Genomic DNA, 15,417 nt, shown 5'->3' on the forward strand with positions numbered 1-15,417 from the left:
TAATGTTTACATAGGTTTTTCTACAAGAAATTCTGACGGAAACAACTAGTACTAAGTTGAAGATGTTATAGAAGCCATATATTGAACCATGTCCTAGGATAAGAGTAGGAAGAAATTCACAAAAAGTAGTTTTCTATTTGAAACCTGTATGATCTAGAAGGTTCTTCCCACCCTAGAGATAAACTTTGATCTATAATACATTAATGCAAATCAATAAAACATGGAAAACATGATTATTTACAGATTTAGTTTCTTGATTAGATTTCATATTTATGTACAGTAATCATGTCATATCCTACCTAGCTGTCTATTGTTACTTGGCCTGCTATAGCTGTTCTAGTACCCTTATATTAAATGCCAAGAAAGCTAAAATTGGTTAAAGGTAGTGGGGAAAAAGAAAAAAAAAAGCTAACCACATTCTGATGCTTGAAATGAAGAGTTGCCTATTCCTAACAATACATACATCCCCACGTAAATTATCGTTAAATTCCATGTATGTTACCACAAAGCAGTTTTAAAGCTTTATCAGAAGTCTGTTTTGTACATCAAAGTATCAAATTAATTGTACACTGTTGCTTTGTGCTTATCTTACTTCTTTGCATAAACCCATGTTTGTTCTCTACATTGATATGCAGCTACAGCTTTTTAAACCAAGTAAGATGCAAACAGGCAAGATACTCTTTAGCTGTATCTGTTTGATAAATACTCTGTTGGGCATTCTGTTGTGGATTCTTAGGGAACAGTTTAAATTCTGCTTTTATTAAAACAATAACAATCTTCAATAATTTTAAATCAATTTGGCTTTCAAAGGCTTAAGAACAAAATCTGGCTGCGAGCTATCATATTTTATTATAATTATTGGTTAGAAAGTGAATTTTGCATACATTGGTATATATCCTAACTTCTGCAACTCAGTAACTGCTCTGCTACATAATGATACGTATGTATCTCATGCATATGAGTTATGCACGCATATATATGCATACTATACATATATACATACATATGAGTCAAATACTATGAGAGTCAAAGGAAATTTCTGGAAAAGTTGTTAGGCTTACCATGCTTAACTTCCACTGTCTACATCAACAAGTTCTCTCTTCAGAATGGTTGCAGCTATGCACAATGCTGGAAAATTACATACCTTCTTATTTGGTGATTGTTTCCTGATTCTAGCACAATTTCCTGACTCTTAGACATGATACCTCACAGGGCTGCAAGTGTACTCTAGATGTGTCAGAAAAATAAGGTTGGAGAAAACATTTGGGTTATATAATATATATATATGGGTTAATTAATATATTTGGGCTTTCATTTTCAGTCATTTGAACAGCAAGATAACCTAACAAAAAAAAATGGTAAGTACAATTGCTCTATACATACACCAAATATTGGAATGTTAGCAAAACATCATAACTGAGGGTATTTCTAACACTGCCTTTGATTTCTTTCTGCCATCAAAAAATTCTCAGAATAAACAAGTGTACTGGTGTCATTTCCTTGGCTACTGTGCCATGCAATGTAGATCCAGTTATAGAAAGCCCTAACTCCACTAAAATTTGGCTTTTTACCAAACTCAGTAAGTGAAGTCAATAGTAAAATGCACAGGGCACCAATAATCAGTGCTGAGTAGGAGGGACCAGCTCTATACCTTCTGCCTTAGGGAAAATTTTATTTTTCTGGCAACGGTTTATAATCATCCTTCCCTGATTAGAGTTATAACTAGGAGTGCAAAATCTTATTCTGTGCTTTCTCCTGCTATCCTCCCCATCTCGTCTTTATTGATTAAGGAAACGGTTTTTAAATTGTGGATTGTTTGGGTTTTTTTTTTAAGTGTTGGCTTCTGGGGATTTAAGAATCAATGCACTTGCTGCAAGTACTGGATGTAAGATTGCTGCTGAATTTATCTGTTGAATTTACCATGATTGTTTTTCTGATTTATTAAAGTCCTTCCTTTCCACTGCATGTGTTATCATTTGCTCGCCTTGAGAAGTGCATGCAAAGTGGCAGTGAATAAGCAACACAGACATGATCAAAGAACAAAAAACATCCATTAAATTGTACATTTATCAGTGTAGTGAACACAATTTAGAAGTTTCAGTAAATTACAGAGTGTTCTAACTCAGATGTGTGATAATGAGTCTTGATCTGATGGGCCATCGTACCTCTCCCTAAGCTCTGTGATGCTGTCTTCTAACCCAAGCAATGAGGAAGCAGCTCCAGTTAATTTCTTTATCCTTGCAGATATGAGCTTGAGCTTAATCATCAGTACAGACGCTGTTTTTTTTTTCCTTTGAGAAGAAGGATAATTTAGAGTCTCCAGCCCAATGTTTGTAAAAGTGACTAGTGTTTGTGAGTAACCTGTCTAAGCTAGGTAAAGAGAAAGCACATACCTGCAGCAGAAATTCAGGTTCTTTTTAAGAAGCATCCCAAATTTGGAGTGATTGGAAACATTAGCGCTCTTTTATGGTACTGCTTACAATGTGGTAAATTGTGGTACATAGAAATGATACAACATAGAGCAGAACTGTGGATCTCCTTTCCATTCTGGAAGTGGAATGCTTATGGGATATCAAGCTTTATTAGAAAAAAAAAAAAAAAAAAAAAAAAAAACTCCCCCCAAAAAACAGAAGAAAAATCTAAAAAAAAGGTCTCAGGAAGTCTCTGAACTACAGATTACTGAAGGTTTGGAGAGTAGCACAGTGTCATTATGTTTTGCTAATTTTCATTGCCTTACCTACGTATCTATAGTTGGTCACCATTGGAGACAACATGCACTTTTGGACTGATCTAGTGCAGCTGCTCCTTCATTTTGGCATTATTTTAATAATACATGTAGATAAAGACAAGCTTTAATTTATTTTACTTACCTATGATTCAATAATGAAGGTAACAGAAGTCCTTAAAAGAGACATGAATATATAAATAACATTTCTTTCATATTCTGCTCATGTTTTATATGAACTTGGATCTTTAGCTGTGTCACAGTAATCACAAGAAATCAGAGCTGTTTTGTGGATGATAGAAGTGAGGAACTGAGTTGATGAATTATCAGTGCCAAACATAATACAGGACAGAGTTGAAGGAACCCTTAAAAACAGCTCAGTTACAGAGTCTAAAATCCAAAGTCAGTGAAAGCAATGGTGAAGGAAATCTGGACCTTATCCAGTGCTACTTTACTTTTCAAAATAATTTAAGTCTTTCAAAAAGAGAACCAAGAGAAGAAACTTCAGAAATCCATTTATATGGAAAGTACTCCTCTTTCAACCCACTCTCTCAATTTCCATATACATGTGCCTCAGCAGTTTTATCATGTGACCTAGACACCTCTGAAACGAGACATCTTTAAGAAAATGTAATCCCTGTTTGTGAAGGATAGCTTCCCACCTGTTCATGCACCTACAAAATATTGTGAATATGTGAAGGACAGAAATGTTATTTTTAAAGAGAATTTCTACTGTGATCCAGAAATTCTGTGATCTCCAGTGTTAGCATGAACCTAAAAAAACCCAGACAGATATTATCTTTTGTGAGAAAGAAACTAAAGAGACAAAGCAACTAAGATTCTGATCAGAACTACTGGTGCTTTGGCATGACTGCAGGTGCCAGTCACTCTCAACAGTGACACCAGGAGAGACAAAGTGATGACATCTTCCTGTCCTTTCATTCCAGCAATCTTTGACAGCCAGAAGGAACAGTGTATATACACTGCATCCACTACACACTGAGAAGCTTGGTGACAGGCTGAGTCATATTATATAGCCTGTGAAGCACCTGACAGGACTGATATGCTGCACCACACCCTGATGCAGAGTTTAACCTTGAAAGAACAATCAACCTCTTCATTTGCAGAAACATCACCTGTACACAGAAACAAAAGGTCTGATTTGAAAGCCTGGCATGCTCTGAAAAAACATCTAAAAATCTCTTGTTGCTCTGCATTGTGGAAGACAACACACTGCTAAATATATCCCTTTTTACACGGTTCTTTTATAAATTAGAAATGGAATGTAATCATTTAGTAATGGTAAATAAGATAAAGATAACATGCTCTATAACTTGATCTTTCAGGATTTCCCTTTCCATCATTCCAACTAAACATAAAAAAAGACATGTATGCAAACATGAAACTGCTCATAGTTCAGATATAAACCTGAGAGGCACAGGCATTCTTAGCAAATCACATCCAGAGGGAATTAAAAGCCAGTTTTATATTGCTAAATAGCTACTTTTTAATAGTATGGAGGTCAGCATACACAGTCTTTCCTCAAGTAAATCTTCACCTGAGGTATGTTTATTTTTTTAAAAGTACAACACGGAACTGAGATTGCAAGTCTGGTGCAGCTTGTGCTTACTCAGACAAGCAAGCAAGGGCTTGATAAAACAAGTTTGCTCAAGCATTTCATCCACATGTTTAATGTTTTCACAGTTACGTCACTTAAGACAAAATACCTCCCAAGCTTTTAGAGAAAATGTAACTGCTGACACAGATTCTGTCCCCTGACATCATCTATTACATCATAGGTAAGACTATCTTCAGTATCAAGAAAGCCTTCCAACAATCATCTCCCAGTGTAAGAAGTAGGGGTGGAACATAAGGCATCACAACAGAATTTATTCTGTGTAGGGACCTGACTTCAAAGTTTCATCCTGTCTACTTCAGAAAGATAGGTTGCAGGTGGGACTCTACACGTTGATACGGTATCTTCATCTAGATGCACATTGCAGTCCTCCTTATCTCCCATTAGTCACTTCATATCTGTACAGAAGTTTGAAGATGTGGAGTGCTATGTAAGCGCTATGTATTTGACTGAGCACCTGTTACCAGAAACTGACTGAACCTGCCATAGAGAATGAAATACTCTCTTCATTATCCTGAGAAACAGGAAACCTTCTCAGACAAGGAGGCAGGGCTGGCACGTTCAAATCAAGATTATCACAAGAGTTGCAACCCTATCTTCCCTTTGTCACAGGGACAGAATCGAAAGCACAGTCAGTGAACTGAAGCATGATACTATGCTGAGCAAATTGAAGTGACAATTTAATCAGCACGTGGTCATTCTGTTTATTGTTTTTTCCTACTTGGTTAATTTTCCCCTTACCTGAAAGTCAGAAGCCCAAGCGCCTCCAGAGGGTTAGAAAATTCCCACCTCCTCAACATGGTATACATTTCTGCTATAGTGGTTCGATCCCAGCTGGGTGCACTGCCCAGTACCAAAGGAAGGGAACAATTTTGATTATTGCAGTAGTAACGATAAAACCATAAGATTCTTCTCTGTTGCTCTGAGAGTCTGGAAGAGAAGATTAGTAAGTTAGTTTGAAATGAAAGCCACCTGGAGCTCTGTGCAGCAACAAAATTTATTGTACAGAACAGTCAAGTTATATAGTACACTGCTTTTTGGCTAAGTAAGCATTTTCCTTGGGGTAGGATATCACTTTCTGCAGACCAGCTTTCATAAGAGAAGTGACACTTAGACTCTGGATCTGTCAGCCTTGGGTAATATGAAAATAAGTGTCATAAGACACACATATATGGTTACTTCAGTTCTCAAGCACTCTCATCTTTCTTCTCTCCATCATTTCTGTTGTAGGTGCTGTTTGTTTTTACTGGGGTTTTCTGACAGACACAAAGAAGGTGCAGTTATCACCAGATAAATTATTGTTACATCTATCTGCTACACATCACCTCTAACTAACTACTGTAACAGCTAGACACACCACACTGCTAGTCATAGATTTCATTCTTGGCCTTGTTTTCAGTGTTTAATGCATGTGTGTCTATTTTTAGTGTATTTGAATTTAAAATAGAGTTTATGCATATCCATGCACGTACACAAGAACACAAGCACATGTACACACACATAGGCAGTGTGATTATCACTAGTATGAGTTTGGGAAAGTGAAGAAAAGCTCCCATCAACATCTATGTCTGTTTGGAAGGCCTAACATGACATGCTTTGCTGTACTCACAAAAAAAGATGCAGTACCAAATTCCTCACAGTGATATCAGGTATCTAAATGACATGGATAAAACTGCCAGTCATCACACTTTATTCCACCTCAGTGAGAAATGCCTCAGGATAGTTTTTTTCTTATATATTTTCTGATTTGTCAACAATTCAGTTGTCTTTGTCTCATGTACATTGAATCCAAGGTATTGATACCATCAGAAAACAGAAAAAAAAATTCCCTGTGAGACATTAGCTCAATCTCCATAATATGATATCATAGCTTTCAAAAGCAAGCTTTGAGAGTGCAAACTGATCTTCAGTTCACACAAAACACTACTGAAAACGAGCAGAATACCAGTTTTCTTGGTCATACTTGACAACATCAGTGATCCATCTACTTATTACCATAATGTAACTGTGACTTCAAATGGACCTAGATATTTCAGAGCAAGGTGTGAGAAACCTCATAGAAGGCAGTAAGTAAATAACTTATTTCCCGTTAAGTGTTTCATTATCCAGATGTGTAAGCAGGGCTCAAAATATAAGTGTTTACATTCTTTCCAAGCTGTCCTTCCTTCTATTTGTAGTATTTTGGGATATTCTTAGCCAAAAAAAAACTATCTTAGCCCTGGTCTAACTGTCAAGATTGTGGCTTTTACAACTCAGAGCAATGAGTTCTTTTGGCTCTGTGTGCACAAGAGAACTTCTCTTTGCAATTTTCAGTTGCCAAACATTTAGGAACAGAGAGTGGCCATACAAAATTTGGCATGGTTTTTACTGTCACAGGAGCAAATGTTTGTTTCTTCCCTGTAGGAAAATAAGCTCATAAATGCATGCAGAAGATGAACCTAACTGTGATACAAATTCTGTCATGACTTTCACTAATAATTTCAAGAAAAGTACCTTTTTGATAACCATTTTCAAGAAACAGCTTCAGCTTGTCTATTGTGACAATGAATAGGTATCTTTGTGTTTATGTGATGAAGCTACAGACAGAAAAAGAGATAAAAGTAGGTCTAGGATTTCATTGCCTGTTTGGTTATCTTATGTATTCAGATTGTATTCCACAGGACAGTTCTGCTAAAGGACTCCTCTTATAAGCTGACTTTAAACAGAGCTTTAAGCTTTCAAACAGCATCCTGCAAACTAGACAATCTGTTGTTCTGATTAAAGCAGCTAAAGCCTCTGCCGAGCTTGGAAAGCAAGATAAGAAATCAATCCTTGTATCAGGTTTTCTAAATAACAGATTTCTCCCTCTGACTTTAGTCCAGAGGCAATGCCATTTTCTCTTTCCATGTTTTAAAGATCAGTGATGAAATTGGAGGTTGGGTGAGGTGAGGGGCTTAAGTTTTGATTTTAAGTTTCTTAGTTTTAGCTAAAGTTTACATATACATGCAATAATACATTTAAGATAAAAGTACTTTCTGTAAATATAGCACCTGAATATTGTTATGCTAATAAGGAAATTTTTTTTGGCTCAGTAGGGAAAAGAAGTTAATAAACTTTATTGACAAAAATGCATATCGATTAAAAATTATGGGTTTTTTAGGTAGAGTTGTATCTAAATTTCCCTCTATATAAGAGCTCTATTAAAATACATAGCCTTCCGTTCAACACAAATAAAAATAAAATATCTTAAGACATAAATAATTCGTTAGTTTCTAGTGCAAAAGTTCTCATTAATCCCTTTAGCTAAATGAAAACAGCTTCTGTGAAAGCTTTGTTAGCTGGTCTTAATTCTTACTTTTTTTGGGGGGAGGGGAAATGTCAAAAATGAGGCTAAATGCTTCGGAGTTGTTTTGGTTTTTCACGTTCAGTACTAAAGCAGAACAAGACAAAAGTCGAAAGGAGGAAAGAACAGCAGAGCTAGCAAATTCAGATCTCTGTCCCCTGGCTTTGATTCTCACTTGCAAGTTTCTATCCCACAGAGAGACTAGCAAACTGTGCAGCATCACTGCACTTCTTTAGACCTGTTCCACTATTCACCCAACTGGAAGTAGCCTTTCTAATCACAGTTCACAGCAACAGCACTCTTGTGATGACTGGTAGGCAAACTAGATTCTTACCAGGTAAGTGACAAAAAGGAAAACAAAAAGGGAAGCTGCAAGAGAGGAAAACGTGGTAGAAAGAAAATTATGAACGAAGGAAAGAAAGATGGCAGAAAAAAAACCCCTGTCATCTTCCTGGCTTCAAACTAGTCTCTGATTACTTACACAGTGAGCACAGCACACAAGCAGGCTGTATGGCATTCAAAGAGCTGCCATTGTCTCAGATTATTAGTTTTCTGGGGTTTATATTTCAAGTACAGTAATCTTAAAAGGAATCAAAGGCTCACATCTGAAATATTTTCAGAAGTCAGCCAAAGCAACTGGCAGTAACATATGAATTCTCTTGGTCCCCCCTCCCTTGCTTGGTTTGGTGATGATGCTACGGATCACACAGCAGCACACAGAGTAGGGCTGTGATGACCACAACAGCCATCTAGTGAAGTTCATTTCCTTCAGTCCCATTGATCCCTTCATTAATCAACATCCAAAAGATGTTGGCCATGAGGACCTGCTACCAGAGAGACAGAGGTCTGAGAATCAGCTACTGGTAAGACTATATGTCTGTACCAGCTACTGGGGAAACCCCTCTCTGTGTAACAGGAAGAGGCCTAAATGGCTGCAACAAAATGGGATTGGGATTATGAACCTTAAGGGCTCAGACATCTAGATGTCAGAAACTGGGGAGAGCAGGGAGATCTGGGGCCAGCTACTGGATAGACCATCTGACAACAAATATTGGAACAATCAATATTTTGATACTGTATATAAAAATATATATTTGTATGCATATGTATATAATCCACTCTACTGGATTCAACAGGGACAATCATTCAGCTCTCTGTTTTTAACCACTGTTTCTTCTTTTTCCTTCTACATGGTTAAAAACATTTTTCTGTCCATTCACATGCTCCCTCCACTTTCAGCAGAATGAACAGAAGGATCCCAACAGCCTGAGACAGGTTTCTTGTGGTGTCTAACCACAGACATTCATTTATTTCGAAATCATATTTGAGGCTTGTAAACCTGAAGCATTGTCATACAGACATATCACTACCAAAAAGCTACCTAAATTCCTCTCTTTTTCTTGCCATAGGAAAAAAAAACCAAAGGATGAGATGTTCAGATATAATTGTAATAATGCGTTTGGATTCCAATATGTTGTTAAATTTTTTTTAGATGAAAATTTATCATGACTGAAGAAGGTAAAAAATTCCTCTGATAGAGATACAACAAAATTTGCAGGCTGACAGCTTCCTCTGATCCGAAACTACTTAAAAATGGAATTCCTTTGTACAGACCCCAAGTATGCCACTCTTCACCTTGATGATTCATTTGTTAGACCAACATTGCCTGCAACAAGGAGCTGTGGAAAAGAACAGGAATACCATTCTTTTTCTTCCAAGAACCTGTTATTGAACTTATCAAAGCTTTAACTCCAACCTAGTGACTTTCAGTGGTCTTTTACCACAGAAACCAAAATTGTTGTATTAGGTATGTTGTATGGTCTACCTTTGTCTGGTCTAATACCTATTTATGAACCTGCTATCCATGAATTTGTGCATAGCCTTCATGAAACTGATGATGTTGTCTACCTCCAGCAGATTTTAAAAGTTCACTGCTGACTGTATTAAGGAGTACTTCCTTCTGCTTATTGACATTTGACATACTTATTTCACTGAATGACCCTATTAAAAATATTGTGGGATTTGATGATGCATTCACTTACTCCCCTACCATTAGAAATTTATAAAAATTAGTCTCAGATACATATACACCCCATAGTCTTCTTTCCAAAGTAGAGTCCCAGCCTTTTTAGCTCTTTTTGGTCAAGCAGCTGCTTAATCCCTTTATTCATTTAGGTTGCCCTTCACTGTAAATTTTCCACATCTATTGTGTCCTTCCTGAGTTGTGGAGACAAGAACTATACAACGTACCAAAAATACTGCACGCCAAGATTTTAGACAGCAGTGAAATGGCACACAACAACTTCTTCTCTACACCCTTCCTGACAACACCCAATATTTTGTTGGCACTTCTGGCTGCTGCTGCATATTGTACTCATGAATTCAGGGAAACATCGGCAATGATGTCAAGATGTACTTCCTGCGATGTAACTGCCAGTTCTGAATTCAGTGTCATGTACAGATGCTTAGATAACTTGTCTTTAAATATACCCCCTTAATAATACATATATTTTCTTTACATATACCCCCTTAAATTTATCCACACTGAAATTTATCTCCCATAGTTTTGCTAGTTTTGTAAAGGTCCTTTGGATCTCCCCTCCATAGCACAGCGCTTGACTATCTGGAAGAGATTCGTACCATCTGCAAACCTATAGATTTTCCCATGCAGTTCCTTCTGCATATCATTGATGAAGATTCTGAATAAAACTGATCCAAACTTGAACACTGAAAGACCCTGCTGCTGATTCTTCGCAGCTTGACCCATGACAACTTCATTTCTTTAACAATCCACTATGGAACCTCCACAAAGTTTTCTGAACACCCAGATGTTTTCTATCCACCAAAACTCCCAATATTCATGCATCCACTGAAAACATTCTAGGACAACAGGTTGGTGGGTCAGGGTTCCTATTTACAGAAGTCACATTGGCTTTTTCCTGACAAATTACACTGCATTTAGTTAAATGCCTAATGATGTCATTCCTTCTCACATAATCCACTATTTTACCATGAATAGGGGTCAGATGCATTGGCTTGAAGTTCCCCAGATCATTTCTGGAACACATTTTACTGGTGGAAACTTTGCTGGCACCTTGCCAGCGCCCTATTATTCTGCCAATGGCCATGCCCAACAAAAATGATACAGCCAGCAGAAAGAGAAACCAATACACAGACTGTATTGTAATCAGAAACACTGTGACATGAATGATCGCTGGGTGTACAAACAAGTCAATCAGCTGGTACATAATTGATGCCACCCCCAACGATCCCACAAAAGATGTGACACAGCCCACAACAGGTGGTACAAACAGTGAGCCGAGGTTGCCCATAGTTGGCATGGGGAACAGCCAAACCAGCCAGTTAAAGACATAAGAAAAAGGTGCCCACATGGCGACTCTCACCCAATCCGCCCACGTTTGCAAAGGTCTACAACGACCAGGGCCCAGCTCCAGGGAGAGTCAGGAGGTCTGCCCTGAACCAGGAAGCTCTGGGGAGTGCACTCCACAGACAGACACTCCTGACTTCCTGCCAGTGGTCCCAGCTTTTATCCCCAAGCAGACCCCTGACCTTTGTCAACTCAATGCGGGACCCCTGGGGCTCATTTCCCTTATGGCTCTCCCTGCAGGGCCGGCCGCACCCTGGGGGGAAGCTATAAGGCAAACTCACCACCTCTGTATGAAGGGCTGTGGGAATCACCCATATGTCAACCTTAATTCAGGGCTCAGGGTTCAGACCCCAGCATTTCACCTGTTGCAGTGGCTATTCACAATAACATACTGACATCCTATTCATATTTGAAAATAAGATCAAAAAACCATCACCTGGTTAATAAAAATAACTTTATGTTTCATCCTATCTTTTCAAAAAATGAAGTAAAAATCAGATACAGCAGCAAGTTTGTCTCTTGCCTTTTTTTCTGAAGAAAATGATTTTAAAAAACCTGAACAACCAATATAGAAATGAGCACAGAAAAATCTTCTTAACAGATACTTTGTATCACACTGAGGGAGGTGAACTGGTTTTAAGTCATTATACAACTAATGGACCTTTTGACCTTTGATGGAGGATTAATTCACACAACTAACTGTGATTGGTATAATGGCTCTCTGTAAGCATCTGTGTTCCCAGTTCTGCTCTGATTATATCCAGCTTTATGCAGTATATAATCCTAACTGATAGCATAACACGTAGCATACACGTAGCTGAGCATATTAATCTGCCTCAGTATATAGTGTTTTGTTTCACTGTCTTCATCCATCTTCTGTGAAAGCTAGACATTCTGCACTTCTTTCCTTGCTTATAACTTGACATAGATTGTTTTAACAAATGTATGCCATTAACTACTATACCTGAAATCTGAGTGCATTATTAATAAAAAAGGCTGATTTTCATAGAACCCAAAGGTTTTCTTCTTAATATCAATACAGACTTGTTGCATCACCTGAAAAACCTCACATTTTGAGTCAAAAATTAGTTTCATACTTTAAAGACATGAAAAGATATAGAAAGAGAACAGAAAAAAACATCCTTTTCTAAACTGGTAAAATACACTCCCATCTCCAGGGTCTTATTTAGGCTTTGCTGTGATCTGTTCTCTCATTTAGAGGTATTACTTCTCAAATCAATCAAGCTAGGCTCCCTCAGAGGAAAATTTTGTTTCTAAAGTATTGGTCACATTTAATTGTGATCAATAGGATAAATACAGCAAGCCAAGAATCAGCAAGGCAAGCTGGGTACAACTTACAGCAAGAGAGAATGCATCTGTGAAAGTCTTGCAATATGCTTCAGGCAGTCTTTGGTTGGCTCTTCAAGTTCGTCTCTTCTTTCTTCAGGTTCAGGTTTAATGAACTCCAAATTAGTTTCTGGAAAGTCAATCTTTATTTAAAAAAAAAAAAAAAAAAAAAAAAAAACACACTTTTATAAGATATTTTAAAAAAAAAAAAAAAAAAAAAAAAAAAAGACATCCTTTTAGTAGTATGTAGTCTCAGAATTCTCAGATACAACTTTCAGTAAATGTTATGTTTAGTATAGGAAGCACGCAAAATATGAGAGAAAGAATAGGTGATAATTCTTTGGGGAAGTTTACTGTATGTAATACATTTCTTAGAGATGCTGGTGATAAACTCAGACCATGGAAAACAGTGGGAGTTTTCTTACTGATTTTCCTGGGAGAATTTTATCCACTGCATTTCAGTTTTATTAGAACTAGATGATCTCAAAGCTGCAGTAATTTTTTCCGTCTTTCCTCCTTTCCTGTTTTTCAATAAGGTGGTTCTTAAATGAAAAGTTTCCATTATTGTAGATGTTATGTTTTGTTTTAAAGTATGGATAATTCTGATGTATAGTTTACCAGTGTAAGAGATGGAAATCAGATTCCTGATTTCACTTTCTTATGTTCAATTTCATATACATTGTACACTATCTACCAATTTTTCATTCTTTGCACTTATGTAGGTGTGTCAGAAATTTAGGATGTTTTTATGATATTAAGACAAAACATTCAGCCAAAACCAATAATCTGAGGATTTGATAATTTGAGTACAGATTCAGCTGAAAATACAAATTGTTTTTCAAAATTCATCTCAACTTGCACATTCCACTTCAGTTTATTAATGCACAACATGACCTCTTATCTATATGTATTTTTTAATGTATACATTTGATATACACCAGTCCTCTAAAGTTTAACAAAGTTATTCCCTACAATATGTAAGTGTCTTGCCAGTTCCACCAGAAAAGCTATCCTTATGAATTCCCAGCAGGTTCACAAATCGTAATACTGTCACATGCATGGGAATAAAAACAAGGTTGAGAGAATGAGAGATTCTCTTTTTCTATTTCTTTCATCAGAGAGAGATTATAAATTAATAGCCATTTACTGTCTCAACTTCTCTTTATTATTAATAGGGGAAGCTATTTTAAGGAATCATCTTTGACTGAACTCCTCAGACTAGAAAATCCCCATTCGCTTGTCTATTAAAAATTGGCTATTTTTAGCCCAGCCTCATTTATCTGTATTATTTGCTATTACACGTCATTTGCTAATAGTCATTCAGCTTTTTAATACAGAAAATAATTGTCTCTTCCCTTGAAGTATTCAGTTGCTAATTTAACCTGGAAAGGTGGCAAAACTACCAGGCAGACCTAATGAATTTTCAATACTGAGAGGACAATTCTGCTGAGAATATGTGGGAGCTCAGCATGCAGTCATCAGGGGAGAGCTATACTGATGCTTATTGACAACTGCTTGTAGCCACTTCCTTTATAAATCCTTTGTGCTTAGTCTAATTGCAAGCTGTATGTTACATTTATAATGGCATACAATTCAATAGTACTCAGATCAAAAATTCAGATCTTAAAAGGCAGCTGTAAGTCAGGCACTAAGTCATTAATTTGTGTCAAAAGTATTTTTGGAACCAAAATTATAACCACAAAAATTACCCTACAAACACCTTCTCTAGCCCTCAGAGGTGGTATTTGATAGGGAAAGTATCATATATATTTGCCACTGTGCAGAATTATAGACTTCCATCCATTAATATTAACATGCTCCCTTTTAGCAGCTATAATGGAAAGGAGATTTTTAATTTATGTGGTCTTGATGAGCTGTGGGAATGACCCTTTTTCTTGTACTTTGCTAGAAAACAACCCACTCTTTTGCTTTCTTGTTTTCTTACCTGCAGTGTTACTGAGGTTGGTGTATCAGTGCTGCAGATGCCTGGGGCAACCATCGTCTTGGTAAGTGTGCTGCACAATGTCATGCTAAGCAGCACAGTGCCATGAATGAGCCGCCTGCAATACACACAGACAGAAATACTGTGTCAGTGCTGGAAACAAAGTGAACAGGGTTTCTTGAAATTACATCAAAGAACATGGAACTGGAGAGTTTAAGAGGCAAGAAAAAGGAAAACAAAGCTTCAATCTTTATATGGCTAGTTGAAATTTGGCTTAGATCAGTAGAGGTTGGGTACCAATGATCTCACTACTATAGTGGTATCTGTGTAGCTGCAGGGATCCGGACACAAATCATGCTGCCAAAACACTCCAGGTCAGCTCTGCACTTTACCTCTGACTTCCTGTGTGACAGGGGTTGCCATGTAAGCTAGGTGTAAAATAAGGATAATAACATATTTCTATCTCAAGATTTAGAGGATATATGTTAGAGATTGGGAAGTATCCACACATAAGGTGGAGGGCAGTATATATTTATTCCAAAAAAAGAAACTCAAGGCAACCCACTGTAACCATGAAGGATCATTGGAGACTGTATGTGTAGATAGCAGGGAAGAGGGAGAATGATATGAGTCTTTAAAGAGCTGAAAGAAGTTTGAGTGGGATAATTTGTACCATGTGTGCTGTATATGGCTTTTGAACAGATAAAAAGATTATGAAGTACCAGTCCAAGCACTACATGTACAAGTAAGTTTTATCAGAAACAGGAATGCATGTGGTCTGTAGATAAGAAAGCCGGCATGATTTGTCGGGTCAACAAAATTCAGTCTGGGTAACAAACAAAATCAGAAAGCTCAGGTGTAAATTCTAATCATAACCAATCCAGTCAAATTAAGAATGTAATACTTGAATAAAGGAAGATATAGTACACTGGACTTATCCTGTAATTTGCCCACATCTTAACCCTTAGTGAAGTCAGAAATTTGATTTTATTCAACATCTCTTCTTTTACTGCAAATAATTTTTTATTACAATTGTTCCAAGCACTGCTCAGTCAAA

The 15,417-nt window shown here is 37.1% G+C and overlaps 1 protein-coding gene across 1 annotated transcript in view; it reads right to left on the bottom strand.

The window, feature by feature from the left end:
• PIK3C2G (phosphatidylinositol-4-phosphate 3-kinase, catalytic subunit type 2 gamma) overlaps nucleotides 1–15,417 on the bottom strand; it is a gene marked incomplete at its 5' end in the record, with an annotated part of 168,311 nt that overhangs the window by 114,168 nt on the left and 38,726 nt on the right. The window contains 3 exons of the mRNA XM_008939690.1: nucleotides 5,103–5,291; nucleotides 12,431–12,561; nucleotides 14,364–14,478. Coding sequence (XP_008937938.1) covers nucleotides 5,103–5,291; nucleotides 12,431–12,561; nucleotides 14,364–14,478 — 435 coding nt within the window. The remainder of the gene's footprint in view (nucleotides 1–5,102; nucleotides 5,292–12,430; nucleotides 12,562–14,363; nucleotides 14,479–15,417) is intronic.

This window comes from Merops nubicus, unplaced genomic scaffold (assembly GCF_000691845.1).
Source record: "Merops nubicus isolate BGI_N331 unplaced genomic scaffold, ASM69184v1 scaffold20044, whole genome shotgun sequence".
Taxonomy (NCBI): Eukaryota; Metazoa; Chordata; class Aves; order Coraciiformes; family Meropidae; genus Merops; species Merops nubicus.